At 44.7% G+C, this 13,793-nt stretch overlaps 1 protein-coding gene across 6 annotated transcripts in view; it reads right to left on the bottom strand.

Annotated features, from left to right (window-relative positions):
• Window positions 1–11,432: 11,432 nt before the first annotated feature.
• Window positions 11,433–13,793, bottom strand: part of LOC121534602 (glutamate receptor 2) — a 92,355-nt gene continuing 89,994 nt past the window's right edge. For 3 of the 6 annotated variants that reach the window (XM_041841238.2, XM_041841230.2, XM_041841194.2), the window contains exon 15: window positions 13,412–13,793. This exon is cut by the window's right edge and continues 520 nt beyond it. Coding sequence is in view for 2 of the 6 variants with exons in the window: in XM_041841189.2 (XP_041697123.1) it covers window positions 13,340–13,504 (165 nt within the window). In the remaining 4 variants the exon portion in view is untranslated. The other 3 variants (XM_041841189.2, XM_041841183.2, XM_041841200.2) reach the window with 2 other exon arrangements.

Below are 13,793 nucleotides of genomic sequence, written 5' to 3'. Positions count from 1 at the left end.
GCTTTCAGTTGGCTAACACTTATAATGCTGTTTGTGCAGGCAGAAATATTGTGCTTTCGGATGTTATCGGAAACTTGAATTGCAATTACCACCAGTTACATGTTGTTAGTACAGTACTTGTAATAAGGACCCCTTAAAATGGAGTGTTACCCCGTGTGTGTTTTATAGTGAATTATGTTACAAAACAGGTCGCAGCAGGACACAAGCTGCACGCAAATGGGTTTTGAATTTTTGAATATTGACAAATGGTTGTTGGGATGCAAACGCACAGTCTCAATTCTCATTTTGCCCAAAACAGTGGCAGACTTGAGTGGTCACTATCAGAGACATAAAAAAACTGAGGAGATAAGAATCCCAGAATGCACTGCACGGCCCATTGACGACGCATTGGCAACGTATCTCTTTCACTATCAAACACATCAGAAAGTGGCCACTCGATAAGGGGCTTAGGGGCAAAGTGTTCTTTCAACATAACCTTGGCGACATATTGTGTAAACAAGTCAGAGGCACTGCTTAATGTGGGCAGGTCTGTCTGTAGGTTCTGCCATGCGATTGGATAGAGCACAATCAGCACAGCTCTTTCTCTGTGCAAGACAAGTCTCCCTAGGTGTTACCATCCTGTGTTAGTGGGGAAGTGGGCATAATCAAAATCAAAGCTAGCCTCGAGCCAGGCCCATCTCCCGGCTATCTACCTCTCTGTCAACCGGACGGGACCTCCTAGTGTCGACACGGAGCCCCGCCGATCCATCACGACTGGTCTGCCGACGTAATCGTCTGATGTGGTTTCAACAGGCTTCCCGTTGCGACGACCACGAAGATCCATCTGCTAGCCCCGGCCCGCTAGCATGTCCAATCAACAGCCGTGCCTCCTGATCGCCTGTGCTTTAGCAGCCTACGATCTGCTCCCGGACTTACTTAGTGCTGTTCACTGGACCTTATGATCACTCAGCTACACAGTTAATGCCTGCTGGACTGTTCCTTTACACGGTACCCATTCTGTTTATCTGTATAGCCTCAGCCCAAACTTTCGTCGCCATTACCAGTTGTTGTCTTAGCCCTCTCGAATAACACCTGTGATTGCGTTATGCCTCTCTTCCATGTCAATATGCCTAGCCTATTGCTGAGCTCCTTTGTCCCACCCCCCATACACGCGGAGACCGGCTCAATCGGTACCTCCAGTGATGCTATCTCTTTCATAGTTACCCAATGCTTAGGTGTACCTCCAATGTACTCATATCCTTCCATATCCTTGTCTGTACATAATGCCCTGAATCTATTCTACAACGCCCGGAAATCTGCCCCTTTTATTCTCTGTACCCAACGCACTAGAAGACCAGTTCTTAAAGCCTTTAGCCGTATCCTTATTCTATTCCTCCTCTGTTCCTCTGGTGATGTAGAGGTTAACCCAGGCCCTGTAGCCCCCAGTATCACTCCTACCCCCGGCGCTATCATTTGTTAACTTCTGTAACCGCAAAAGCCTTGGTTTCTTGCATGTTAACATCAGAAGTCTCCTCCCCAAGTTTGAATTATTCACTGTGTTAGCACACCAACTCTGATGTTCTAGCAGTGTCTGAATCATGGCTTAGGAAGGCCACCAAAAATTCATACATTTCCATTCCGAACTACAACATTTTCTGTCTAGATAGAATTGCCAAAGGGGGCGGAGTTGCAATCTACTGTAGAGATAGCCTGCAGAGCTCTATCATACTATCCAGGTCTGTGCCCAAAAAGTTTGAGCTTCTACTTCTAAAAATCCACCTTTCCAGAAATAAGTCTCTCACTGTTGCCACTTGCTACAGACCCCCCTCAGCCCCCAGTTGTGCCCTGGACACCATATGTGAATTGCTTGCCCCCCATCTATCCTCAGAGTTCGTACTGCTTGTTGACCTAAACTGGGATATGCTTAACAACCCGGCCGTCCTACAATCTAAACTAGACGCCCTCAATCTCACTCAAATGATCAAGGGACCTACCAGGTACAACCCTAAATCCGTAAACATGGGCACCCTCATAGATATCATCCTGACTAATTTACCCTCTAAATACACCTCTGCTGTCTTCAACCAGGATCTCAGCGATCACTGCCTCATTGCCTGCGTCCGTAATGGGTCCGCGGTCAAACGACCACCCCTCATCACTGTCAAATGCTCTCTAAAACACTTCAGCGAGCAGGCCTTTCTAATTGACCTGGCCCGGGTATCCCGGATGGATATTGACCTCATACCGTCAGTAGAGGATGCCTGGATGTTCTTCAAAAGTGCTTTCCTCTCCATCTCCATAAGCATGCCCCATTCAAAAAATTCAGAACTAAGAACAGATATAGCCCCTGGTTCACCCCAGACTTGACTGTCCTTGACCAGCACAAAAACATCCTGTGGCGTACTGAATTAGCATCGAACAGCCCCTGCGATATGCAACTTTTCAGGGAAGTCAAGAACCAATATACACAATCAGCTAGGAAAGCAAAGGATAGCTTTTTCAAACAGAAATTTGCATCCTGTAGCACTAACTCCAAAAAGTTTTGGGACACTGTAAAGTCCATGGAGAATAAGAGCACCTCCTCCCAGCTACCCACTGCACTGAGGCTAGGAAACACTGTCACCACCGATAAATCTACGATAATCGAGAATTTCAATAAGCATTTTGCTATGGCTAGCCATGCTTTCCACCTGGCTATCCCTACCCCGGCCACCAGCTCTGCACCCTCCGCTGCAACTTGTCCATGCCCCCCGCTTCTCCTTCACCCAAATTCAAATAGCTGATGTCCTGAAAGAGCTGCTAAATCTGGACCCCTACGAATCAGATGGGCTAGACAATCTGGACCCTTTCCTTCTAAAATTAGCCACTGAAACTGTCGCAACCCCTATTACTAGCCTATTCAACCTCTCTTACGTATCATCTGAGATCCCCAGAGATTGGAAAGCTGCCACGGTCATCCCCCTCTTCAAAGGGGGTGACACTCTAGATCCAAACTGATACAGACCTATATCCATCCTGCCCTGCCTTTCGAAAGTATTTGAAAGCCAAGTTAACAAACAGATCACCGACCATATCGAATCCCACCATACCTTCTCCGCTATGTAATCTGGCTTCCGAGCTGGTCATGGGTGCACCTCAGCCACGCTCATGGTCCTAAACGATATAATAACCGCGATCGATAAAAGACAATACTGTGCAGCCGTCTTCATTGACCTGGCCAAGGCTTTTGACTCTGTCAATCACCGCATTCTTATTGGCAGACTAAATGGCCTTGGTTTCTCAAATGACTGCCTCGCCTGGTTCACCAACTACTTCTCAGATAGAGTTCAATGTGTCAAATCGGAGGGCCTGCTGTGTCTGGACCTCTGGCAGTTTCTATGGGGGTGCCTCAGGGTTCAATTCTCGGCCCGACTCTATTCTCTGTGTATATCAATGATGTCGCTCTTGCTGCTGGTGACTCTCAGATCCACCTCTACACAGACGACACCATTTTGTATACATCTGGCCCTTCATTGGACACTGTGTTAACAAACCTCCAAACGAGGTTCAATGCCATACAACACTCCTTCCGTGGCCTCCAACTGCTCTTAAACGCTAGTAAAACTAAATGCATGCTCTTCAATCGAACGCTGCTTGCACCCGCCCGCCCGACTAGAATCACTACTCTCGGCGGGTCTGACTTAGAATATGTGGACAACTACAAATACCTAGGTGTGTGGTTAGACCGTAAACTCTCCTTCCAGACTCACATTAAGCATCTCCAATCCAAAGTTAAGTCTAGAATCGGCTTCCTATTTTGCAACAAAGCCTCCTTCACTCATGCTGCCAAACATGCCCTCGTAAAACTGACTATCCTACCGATGTCATTTACAAAATAGCTTCCAACACTCTACTCAGCAAATTGGATGTAGTCTATCACAGTGCCATCCGTTTTGTCACCAAAGCCCCATATACTACCCACCATTGTGACCTGTACGCTCTCGTTGGCTGGCCCTCACTACATATTCGTTGCCAAACCCACTGGCTCCAGGTCATCTATAAATCACTTCTAGGCAAATCCCGCCTTATCTTAGCTCATTGGTCACCATAGCAACACCCACCCGTAGTATGTGCTCCAGCAGGTATATCTCACTGGTCATCCCCAAAGCCAACACCTCCTTTGGCCGCCATTCCCTCCAGTTCTCTGCTGCAAATGAATGGAACGAACTGCAAAAATCTCTGAAGCTGAAGACTCTTATCTCCCTCACTAACTTTAAGCATCAGTTGTCAGAGCAGCTTACCGATCACTGCACCTGTAAACAGCCCATCTGTAATTAGCCCACCCAACTACCTCAACCCCATATTGTTATTTACATTGTTATTTATTTTGCTCATTTGCACCCCAGTATCTCTATATGCACATCATCTTCTGCACATTTATCACTCCAGTGTTAATCCTAAATTGTAATTATTTTGCACTATGGCCTATTTATTGCCATACCTCCATAACTTACTACATTTGCACACACTGTATATAGATTTTCTATTGTGTTATTGACTGTACATTTTGTTTATTCCATATGTAACTCTGTGTTGTTGTTGTTGTTTTTATCGCATTGCTTTGCTTTATCTTGGCCTGGTCGCAGTTGTAAATGAGAACTTGTTCTCAACTGGCTTACCTGGTTAAATAAAGGTGAAATAAAATTAAATAAATAAAAACCCAACCTGCAAATATCCAATGGATCTAGGAACCTAACAGCTTCCATAAATCTCGCAAATCTCCGTTTTAGAAGATACTGAATTTTTTACCAAAAGTATGTTATTTACACCAGGGTTGGGGTCAATTCCAATTTAATTTAAAATTCCAATTGCATTCTTGAATTCACTCATGAAGTGGAGAATTTTTTGAATTTAATTAGAATTTCAACAATCTTCAAGTTATGGAATTGGAATTTGTTTGTTTTAACTTTTTTAATTGGAAAACATTTCACTTTGGAACTTAATTGGTTATGGAATTAGACAGTTTGGACTTTTTTAATTGGAATGTAATATGTTATCCACCAATTTTTCACATTTGTGTTTTTTCATCAGAAAGTATTGCTTATGGGTACCTTCATGAGACAAGGTGACTTTTATCAATATATTTAGCTCTATTTACTCTCAGATTCTAAAATGCTAATTAGCATCAAACAAGATATCATGCAAAACTACAAATCCCTGCAAGCTTCTGCATGTATAATGTGTACGCTGGGAGTCGGGAAGCAAGTACATGGAGTGACTTTAATAATAAATAACATAAGGAACAAAACAAGAAACACAAGTAGCGTACAGACATGAAACACAAACGCAGAGTCAATAAAGCCTGGGGAAGGAACCAAAAGGAGTGACAGAAATAGGGGAGGTAATCAGGAAGGTGATGGAGTCCAGGTGAGTCTGATGATGTGCAGGTGCGCGCAACGATGGTGACAGGTGTGCGTAATAATCAGCAGACTGGCGACCTCAAGCGCCGGAGAGGGAGTATATGTGACAGTACCCCCACCCTGACACGTGGCTCCATCCGCAGGATGCCGACCAGAGGGACAGTCCCGAGGACCAGGGGCGGAACAGTCGCTTCTCCTGAGACCTGGGAGCCGATTGCTTCTGCTGAGGCGCGGGAACCTGTCGAGCCAGCTGAGGAGCCGCAGGACGACGTCAACCAGAGGGACGGTCCTGAGGACCAAGGGCGGAACAGTCGCTTCTCCTGAAACCCGGGGACCGGACGCTTCTGCTGAGGCATGTGAGCCTGACGAGCCGGCTGAGGCATGGAAGCCTGACGAGCCGGCTGAGGCATGGGAGCCTGACGAGCCGGCTGAGGCTTGGGAGCCTGTCGAGCCAGCTGAGGCATGGGAACCTGACGAGCCGGCTGACACCTTTGCTAACAGGTATTGCCAATTTAAAACTTACACAAGACAGTTCACAGAATTGTCATTTTTTTTTAGAAATGTTAGATACATAATCCAGAGATTCTTACCTTTGCATCAATTTGGCAGTCTCGTCCAGGTCATCATGGCATTTGTTGTTCTTTATGATAGCCACATTAGCAGCTAATTAGAATGTTATTTTGGGGGGTAAATACAGGCCAATATATTGATAAAAGTCACCTTGTCCTAGAGAGATTTACACTGTTATCAAAACCTCATGCCAGGGTAAGCCTACACAAAACACAGCCCTTATTTTAAGTGTTTCTAAAATCCCCTATGGGAAAAATGAATGATGGAAAAAAGATTGGACCATTTCTCTGTTCAATTAAATGTTTAAAGGACAAAATGACATGTATTTACCATTTTTTTGTGGGGAGAGCTTCAAAACAGCGCCCCCTGTCAGTCACCTAGTGTGTATATATAAATGATTGTCCCATAGGGCGGCACACAATTGGCCCAGCGTCGTCCGGGTTAGGGGAGGGTTTGGCTGGGGGGGCTTTACTTGGCTCATCGTGCTCTAGCGACTCCTTGTGGCGGGCTGGGCGCCTGCAGGCTGACCTCGGTTGTCAGTTGAATGGTGTTTCCTCTGACACATTGGTGCGGCTGGCTTCCAGGTTAAGCGGGCGGGTGTTAAGAAGCGAGGTTTGGCGGGTCATGTTTCGGAGGACGCATGACTCGACCTTCGCCTCCCGAGCCAGTTGGGGAGTTGCAGAGATGAGACAAGATCGAAATTGGGGGTAAAAAAATTATAATATGTGTTTATTTGCAACACGCTATATATCCATTGTTTAGTGGGAATGGAATGTTAATATCCTCTATATTTCACTGTGATGTCTTAAGATTAATGCAGTTACGTAAGTCACTCTGGATAAGAGCATCTGCTACATGACTAAAATGTCAAATGTAAATAATCTCATATTATTAAATATTGATGTCACAAATGTATCATTTGTACATTTCTTTATAAATAAATGTTTTTTGTTACATTTGACTGAGTAAAACCTAGCAGTACTAGCAGTACTATTTATTTCTCTGAGAGTGAGGCAGGTATATAGCATTTTTTTTTAAATAACATGATTATTTCGCTCTCTGAAATGAAACCATCAAGTCATAGTTTTTAAACAAATACATGTATGTCATTGAACAACCCAATGTCATGATTAGATAGTGAAAAGACACCAATCTCTTTCATAAGTATTTAAACAATAAAAGCTAATTTAACAACGTTTTGGAATGAAACATTACATTTGTGGAAATGATGGGGATAATATTGAATTGGGAGTTGAATTATTGTAATTGACCTAACATTGGAATAGAGTGGAATTGAATTATCTCTGAAGTCAAAGACTGACCTAGAATTTGAATTGAATTAAATTTGTGGAATTAACCCCAACCCTGATTTACACTAATATCGATGCAACATAGGCCATTTTCAACCAGAGAAGTAGTTTTTTTTAGTTCAGCTGCCCTTTAAGGAGCCTGCAATAATAGGACATTTCGGCATGTGTTTATGCAGCATGATATTAGCTCGAGTTCCAGCTTGCTGATATCCAGTTAGTAAAAATATGAACTGTAAATATTACGTTCGACACGCTGTGTTCTCATTCTCTGGGGCGCACAGTCCAATTTATATTCATCACCTTTAAATGGAGAGTGAGAGACAACATTATTTTAATATCATGTAATTAACTTTGAGGTGAAATGGAAAATGAATGTCACAAGAATTTGGTGAGGAACATATGGCCTGGATGGGGAGAGGGAGGCGGTGGGGGGGGGGGATTATCTCCGAAGACCAGAGGGCAGTCTGTTGTTCTCATGGAGATGTGTGCCCTCCATTAACAATGAACAGAGGGCTGACTGTCTCTTTTAGCAGTTTCTTCAGCACTAAGGCATTTCCCACTTCTTTATGGACAGACTGACCCTCAAGATAAATTATCCCTGATGAACACTGGGCAGTGTAAATTGCCATATTTGTTGCTCTGTCATTTGGAATCCCCTGCCCTCAGGAGATTAGTTGTTCATTTACAGTTGATGTGTACAATCTGGTTCTAAATCTGCTGTGCCAATGATTTCTTCCTGAATATATTCTTACAGTATCTATGTTCAATAAAGTAATAGGACACCAATTAAGACAGTGTGAGAATGTGATTTGAAGGAGTCAGGCGCAGGAGGGTAAATCCCCGAATACAGAGTTTATTCCGTAGGACACAGTTACGCTGGATAGCGTCAACAAAATACAGGCACACAGGGAACAAAATCCCTGGAAATACAAGGTACGGGTAGCTCAACTGAACTACACTCAAATCACAAATAACAATCCCTCAGGACAAGGGGGGCAGAGGGAACACTTATACATGTACTAATGAGGGGATATGAACCAGGTGTGTGTAATTGACAAGACAAGACAAATGGAATGATGAGATATGGAGCGGCAGTGGCTAGTAGGCTGGTGACGACGAACGCCAAAGCCTGCCCGAACAAGGAGGGGAGGCAGCTTCGGAGGAAGTCGTGAAAGTACCCCCCCCTTGACGCTCAGCTCCAGCAGCGCGCTGACACCGGCCTCGGGGACGCGGAGCAGAGCGAGCCGGATGGTGACGGTGAAAATCCCGCAAAAGGGAGGGATCGAGGATATTCCTCAGCGGGACCCAGCACCGTTCCTCCGGACCGTACCCCTCCCACTCCATGAGGTACTGAAGGCCCCCCACCCGACGCCTCGAATCAAGGATGGAACGGACAGAGTACGCCGGGGCCCCCTCAATGTCCAGAGGAGGCGGAGGGACCTCCCGCACCTCAAACTCCTGGAGTGGACCAGCCACCACTGGCCTAAGGAGAGACACATGAAACGAGGGGTTAATACGGTAATCGGGGGGAAGTAATAACCTATAGGTGACCTCGTTGATTCTCCTCAGGACTTTGAACGGCCCCACAAACCGCGGGCTCAGTTTCAAGCAGGGCAGGCGAAGGGGCAGATTCCGGGTCGAGAGCCAGACCCGATCACCCAGTACGAAGACCGGGGCCTCACTGCGGTGGAGGTCAGCGTTGGCCTTCTGACGACGCATGGCACGTTGGAGGTGGATGTGGGCAGCATCCCACGTCTCCTCCGCACGCCGAAACCAGTCATCCACCGTAGGAGCCTCGGTCTGGCTCTGGTGCCACGGTGCCAGAACCGGTTGGTAACTCAACACACATTGAAATGGCGTTAGGTTAGTGGAGGAGTGCCGGAGAGAGTACTCGGCATATTCGGCCCATGGCAAGAACACCGACCGCTCCCCCGGCTGGTCCTAGCAGTCGGACCGCAGGAACCTACCCACATCCTGATTTACCTGTTCCACCTGCCCATTAGACTCGGGGTGGAACCCAGAGATCAGGCCGACCGAGACCCCCAGACGTTCCATGAACACCTTCCAGACCTTGGATGTGAACTGGGGACCTCGGTCAGACACTATATCCTTTGGTACCCCGTAGTGCCGGAAGACGTGTGTAAACAGGGCCTCCACAGTTTGCAGGGCCATGGGGAGACCGGGCAGAGGAAGGAGGTGGCAGGCCTTGGAAAAGCGGTACACAATGACCAGGATGGTGGTGGTACCTTGGGAGAGGGGAAGATCAGTCAGGAAATCAACATTTGGTTGGGACCATGGTCGTTGTGGAATTGGTAAAGGTTGTAACTTACCCGCTCGGAGGTGCCTAGGGCCTTACTCTGGGTGCACACCGAGCAGGAGGAGACATACACCCTCACGTCCTTAGCCAAGGTAGGCCACCAGTACATTCCGTTCAAGCAGCGCACTGTACGACCGATACCTGGGTGACCAGAGGAGGGTGACGTGTGTGCCCAGTAGATCAGACAATCACGGATAAGACAGCTGGACACTGAGGTGGAGATTGATCTGTGCGTAATGCCTGCTCTATAATCGCGTCCATCGTCCATACTACCGGCGCCACAATGCAGGAAGCCGGGAGTATGGGGTTGTTGTCTCTGGGCCTCTCCTCTGTGTCATACAGCCGTGACAATGCGTCTGCCTTCACGTTCTTCGTACCCGGGATGTATGACAGTGTAAAATCGAACCGTGTGAAGAATAGGGCCCACCTGGCCTGGCGAACATTCAGCCTCCTTGCTGCCCCGATGTACTCCAGGTTACGGCAGCCCGAGCGTTGAGATAGGACAGCGCCTATCCCTACCACGGACGCATCTATCGGGGTGGACCAGTACCGGGGCTGAGGTGAACAGACCCCTCAGTTTCCTGAAGGCCAGGTCAGCCTCAGCAGACCAGCGGAGCTGGGACGGCCCACCCTTCAACAGAGATGTAATGGGAGCTGTGACCTTGCCAAAGCCCAGAAAGCGCTGCACCTCCTTAACCGTGGTGGGAGTCGGCCAATTACGCACGGCTGAAATGTGATCCTCCTCCATCTCCACCCCTGAGGTGGTAATGCGGTATCCGAGGAAGGAGACGGACTGCTGGAAAAACATACACTTCTCTGCCTTGGAATGCGCACGGTGGAGGTACTGTCTGGACTTTCCACCGTAGCTGCACCAATGGAAACACCTAGACACCTACCCTGACACTCTCGCGACCACCCCGTGAGAACCCTCTGCAGCCATGAGAAGGTGGGGTTGTGGAGTGCTAACCAAGGGATACCTAATACCACAGAGGGGATGAGGGGATTTGAACCAGGTGTGTGTAATTGACAAAACAAGACAAATGGAATGATGAGATATGGAGCGGCAGTGGCTAGTAGGCCGGTGACGACGAACGCCGAAGCCTGCCCGAACAAGGAGGTGAGGCAGCTTCGGAGGAAGTCGTGACAGACAGTATATACAACATGATTAAAGGTAATACATTAAGCATGCAGTTAATGAAATATCCCATATCTCTTTATTGTAGCTCCCTAGAACAGGCTATTAATCATAATCATGAGAATGAATTGCAGAAGTTACTGTGTTCCCGTTTTAATCAACAGCCTTTGAATAAGGCACAGTAACACCAATAATAAATAAATAAATAAATATATGCTAAACAATGCACACCAAATTAATCATAATACATCTTTATGAAACTAATGCAGAGCAACAAAGCTTATAATGAACTGTGCACAAAATATGCCTCATCCTGGATATGGTAAATGTACCAGAAGGTTATTAAGCAATTAACATTCTAGCATCCTAAATGAATGTACTCTTAATCTAATGAAAAAACTGTGTAATTACTGAAGTTGTTGATAATTTCAAATGCTTAAACTTTGCAATTAACTCCTTCAGAGAATGCTTCGGTAGTATGTGGGCTCACTGAGCTGGCATATTTTTTGATTCCATTCAAATAGATGGCCAAGTCTAAACAATGTGTTGTGGGTGTCACCCTTGTGGATTTTGGAGGGACAGGGTTGGTAAGAGATTTGAGATGCTGCTGGATAAAACAAACTCATACTGTCTGTTTTTGGTGGTCTTAACAGAAGCAAGGTACAGAATCCACCAATACATATGCTAAAGACTGTGGTAAAGTGAAGACGCAACACCCAGAATGATAACAAGGGAAAGCCACTTTTATTTAGAAAGAATCCCAAAAATAAACAAGTTAGCACACATTCCATATACAAAATGTCAGTGAGAGAAGTCTGGATATGCGATGATGAGGGTGATTAGATAACTTCCTGTTGTATTGTTCATAACCCAAAAAAAAGCAACAGTGATACCAATAGTACATTGTGTGCCTCCCTTTACATATGTGAGAGGACGTGATCGCATGTTAGGTCAGGTTATTCAAATACAAAAGTAACAATGGTCTTTCTGAAACCTTCCGTGTGTGCCTAAATCAGAGGTGCGTGTCTGTAAAAGCTGTTTCAAAGCTCCTACCTAATAATGCTACTGGGGGATGCGTTGTATCCAAAAAAAACTACTATGAATAACTAACATTGAAAATCCGTCACCGTCAAATGACACGCATGAATAGGTACTGCATGTAAAAAATAAACTGGTGAGGGATTGTAACGTTTTAGAAGATATTATTCATACTTGTCATAATATTATTATTATTATTATTATAAAATATATATATATATTATGTCTACTTTCCTATTTCCAATCTCAAGCATTTAGTCTCACAACTTCAACATTAAAATGGAAATGCACATTGGCAATAGTCATCATTTTAAAGGCAAAAATAAATTAAATTAGATGGATTTGAGGCAACGACATGCAACTGATGCTATTTTACACTCAGGTTAATGCAAAGTATGTGGCGTTAACTTGAAAACTTAAAAAAAGTGGTTGAAATATCACTGTCTTAGCCATAAAGCTGTACACCTAGTTACAAAACGTACAAAATGTATTGACTACATTCACTTAAGGACAGTGTCTGATTATATTAGGACTACTATATTCATACCTACTGGCACAACATTTTGGCACTCTTACTTATTTGGCATTTTTAAACGACCATTTCGACCATCTATACGTATGTTTATGTTCCTCTCATATCAAAACATATGCATTAACACAGTTGTAGAGTGTCATGGAGTGTAAACTGCTTTTTCCTTTAAAAAGTGGACTGCTATCCTGATCCTTGACAGAAAGAAATACAAACAGCAAAATACTTTAAAGCAAACAAATAACATTAAACAAAAATTGTGACACCCACTTGAACAAGTAAAAACATAGGAAAAGGATTGATTTCAAATGTCAAGCATTGCTAAGTATTTTATATCAACACCAAATGTTAAAGAATAAGATATATAGGAAAGCTTAGAATAGTAATAAATTACATGATTTAAACATTCCAACCCCCATAAACAACATATTTGGCTTTAAAAATATCGAACTACAAGCTGTTAAGCATTTTTTTATTTCAATATACTCACACATTAATCTCTTTATATTCAACCAGTATGTAAGCAGTTTTATTTAAAAGCCATTTTTGTGAAAATACATACAAATATGTTTTCATATAGTTTTTCAATTTTCTTTAAAAAAAAAAATGGACCTTTCACATCTCGATGATGAAGTCAAGTGTGCTTGAAGGATCCGGGGTCGGCGGTGGTGGCTACAGAAACAGACGTGTTGTCTCAACAATGACCCCCCCCCCCCCCTCCCAGTTGAGATGACAGAACTCCCATGAGCAGCTGTTACAGTCAATCAAGCCTCCTATGTGTCCAACATACTCAGAGATAGGAAATTATGATGTCACCTGGTTACAAAAAAAAGGCCTCCCTTTGTTTTCCAAGATGAAATTCCATCGAGAGGGAAAGTCTTTTGTTAAGTGAGAAATAGAGAGCGAGAAGAAGGAAACGTCTTCATGACACCATAATGTGAGGCCCCTTGACCCATTCAACTAAAATGGAGAGAAAGAAAGCGTGAAGAGAGAGGGACAAGGGGAAAAGACGAAAACCGCTCTATTGAAACCATTGTAAGGCACTCAAAAGGTTCTTATCGATCAGGAGAGATCTGTCAAGCTGACGTTCATTCCCATGCCAGGTCTAACGTAAGGTACCGCATGCACTGCTTTTGGAAACTCTGGAGTCATCACACGGCCATTCTCCCCAGTACTCCCCGTTATAGACAGCCTCGCTTTGCTCCTCATCGCATCCGTGAAGGTCACCTAACACACACGCACACACACACGTGTGCATACACACACACAAGTAAGCACACACACACATGCGTACACACACACACGCAACCAACACAACAATATACACACACGTATTCCAGCACACAAACATAAAAACACAAGGAAACCAGGTTAATTCCAGACATCCCCTCCAACCTAGTAAACTTAAGATTTTAAATGTACAAATATGAGAATGCAGACGCCAACAAAATATGATTTCCATGGGTATAACAAAATGCGGGATGCAAATGCCCATGTATAGCTTGATATGCATGAT

The sequence above is a fragment of the Coregonus clupeaformis genome, chromosome 2 (genome assembly GCF_020615455.1).
Source record: "Coregonus clupeaformis isolate EN_2021a chromosome 2, ASM2061545v1, whole genome shotgun sequence".
Lineage (NCBI taxonomy): Eukaryota > Metazoa > Chordata > Actinopteri > Salmoniformes > Salmonidae > Coregonus > Coregonus clupeaformis.
Note: the sequence above shows the minus strand (reverse complement) of the source record. Positions and strands in the feature narration are given on the sequence as shown.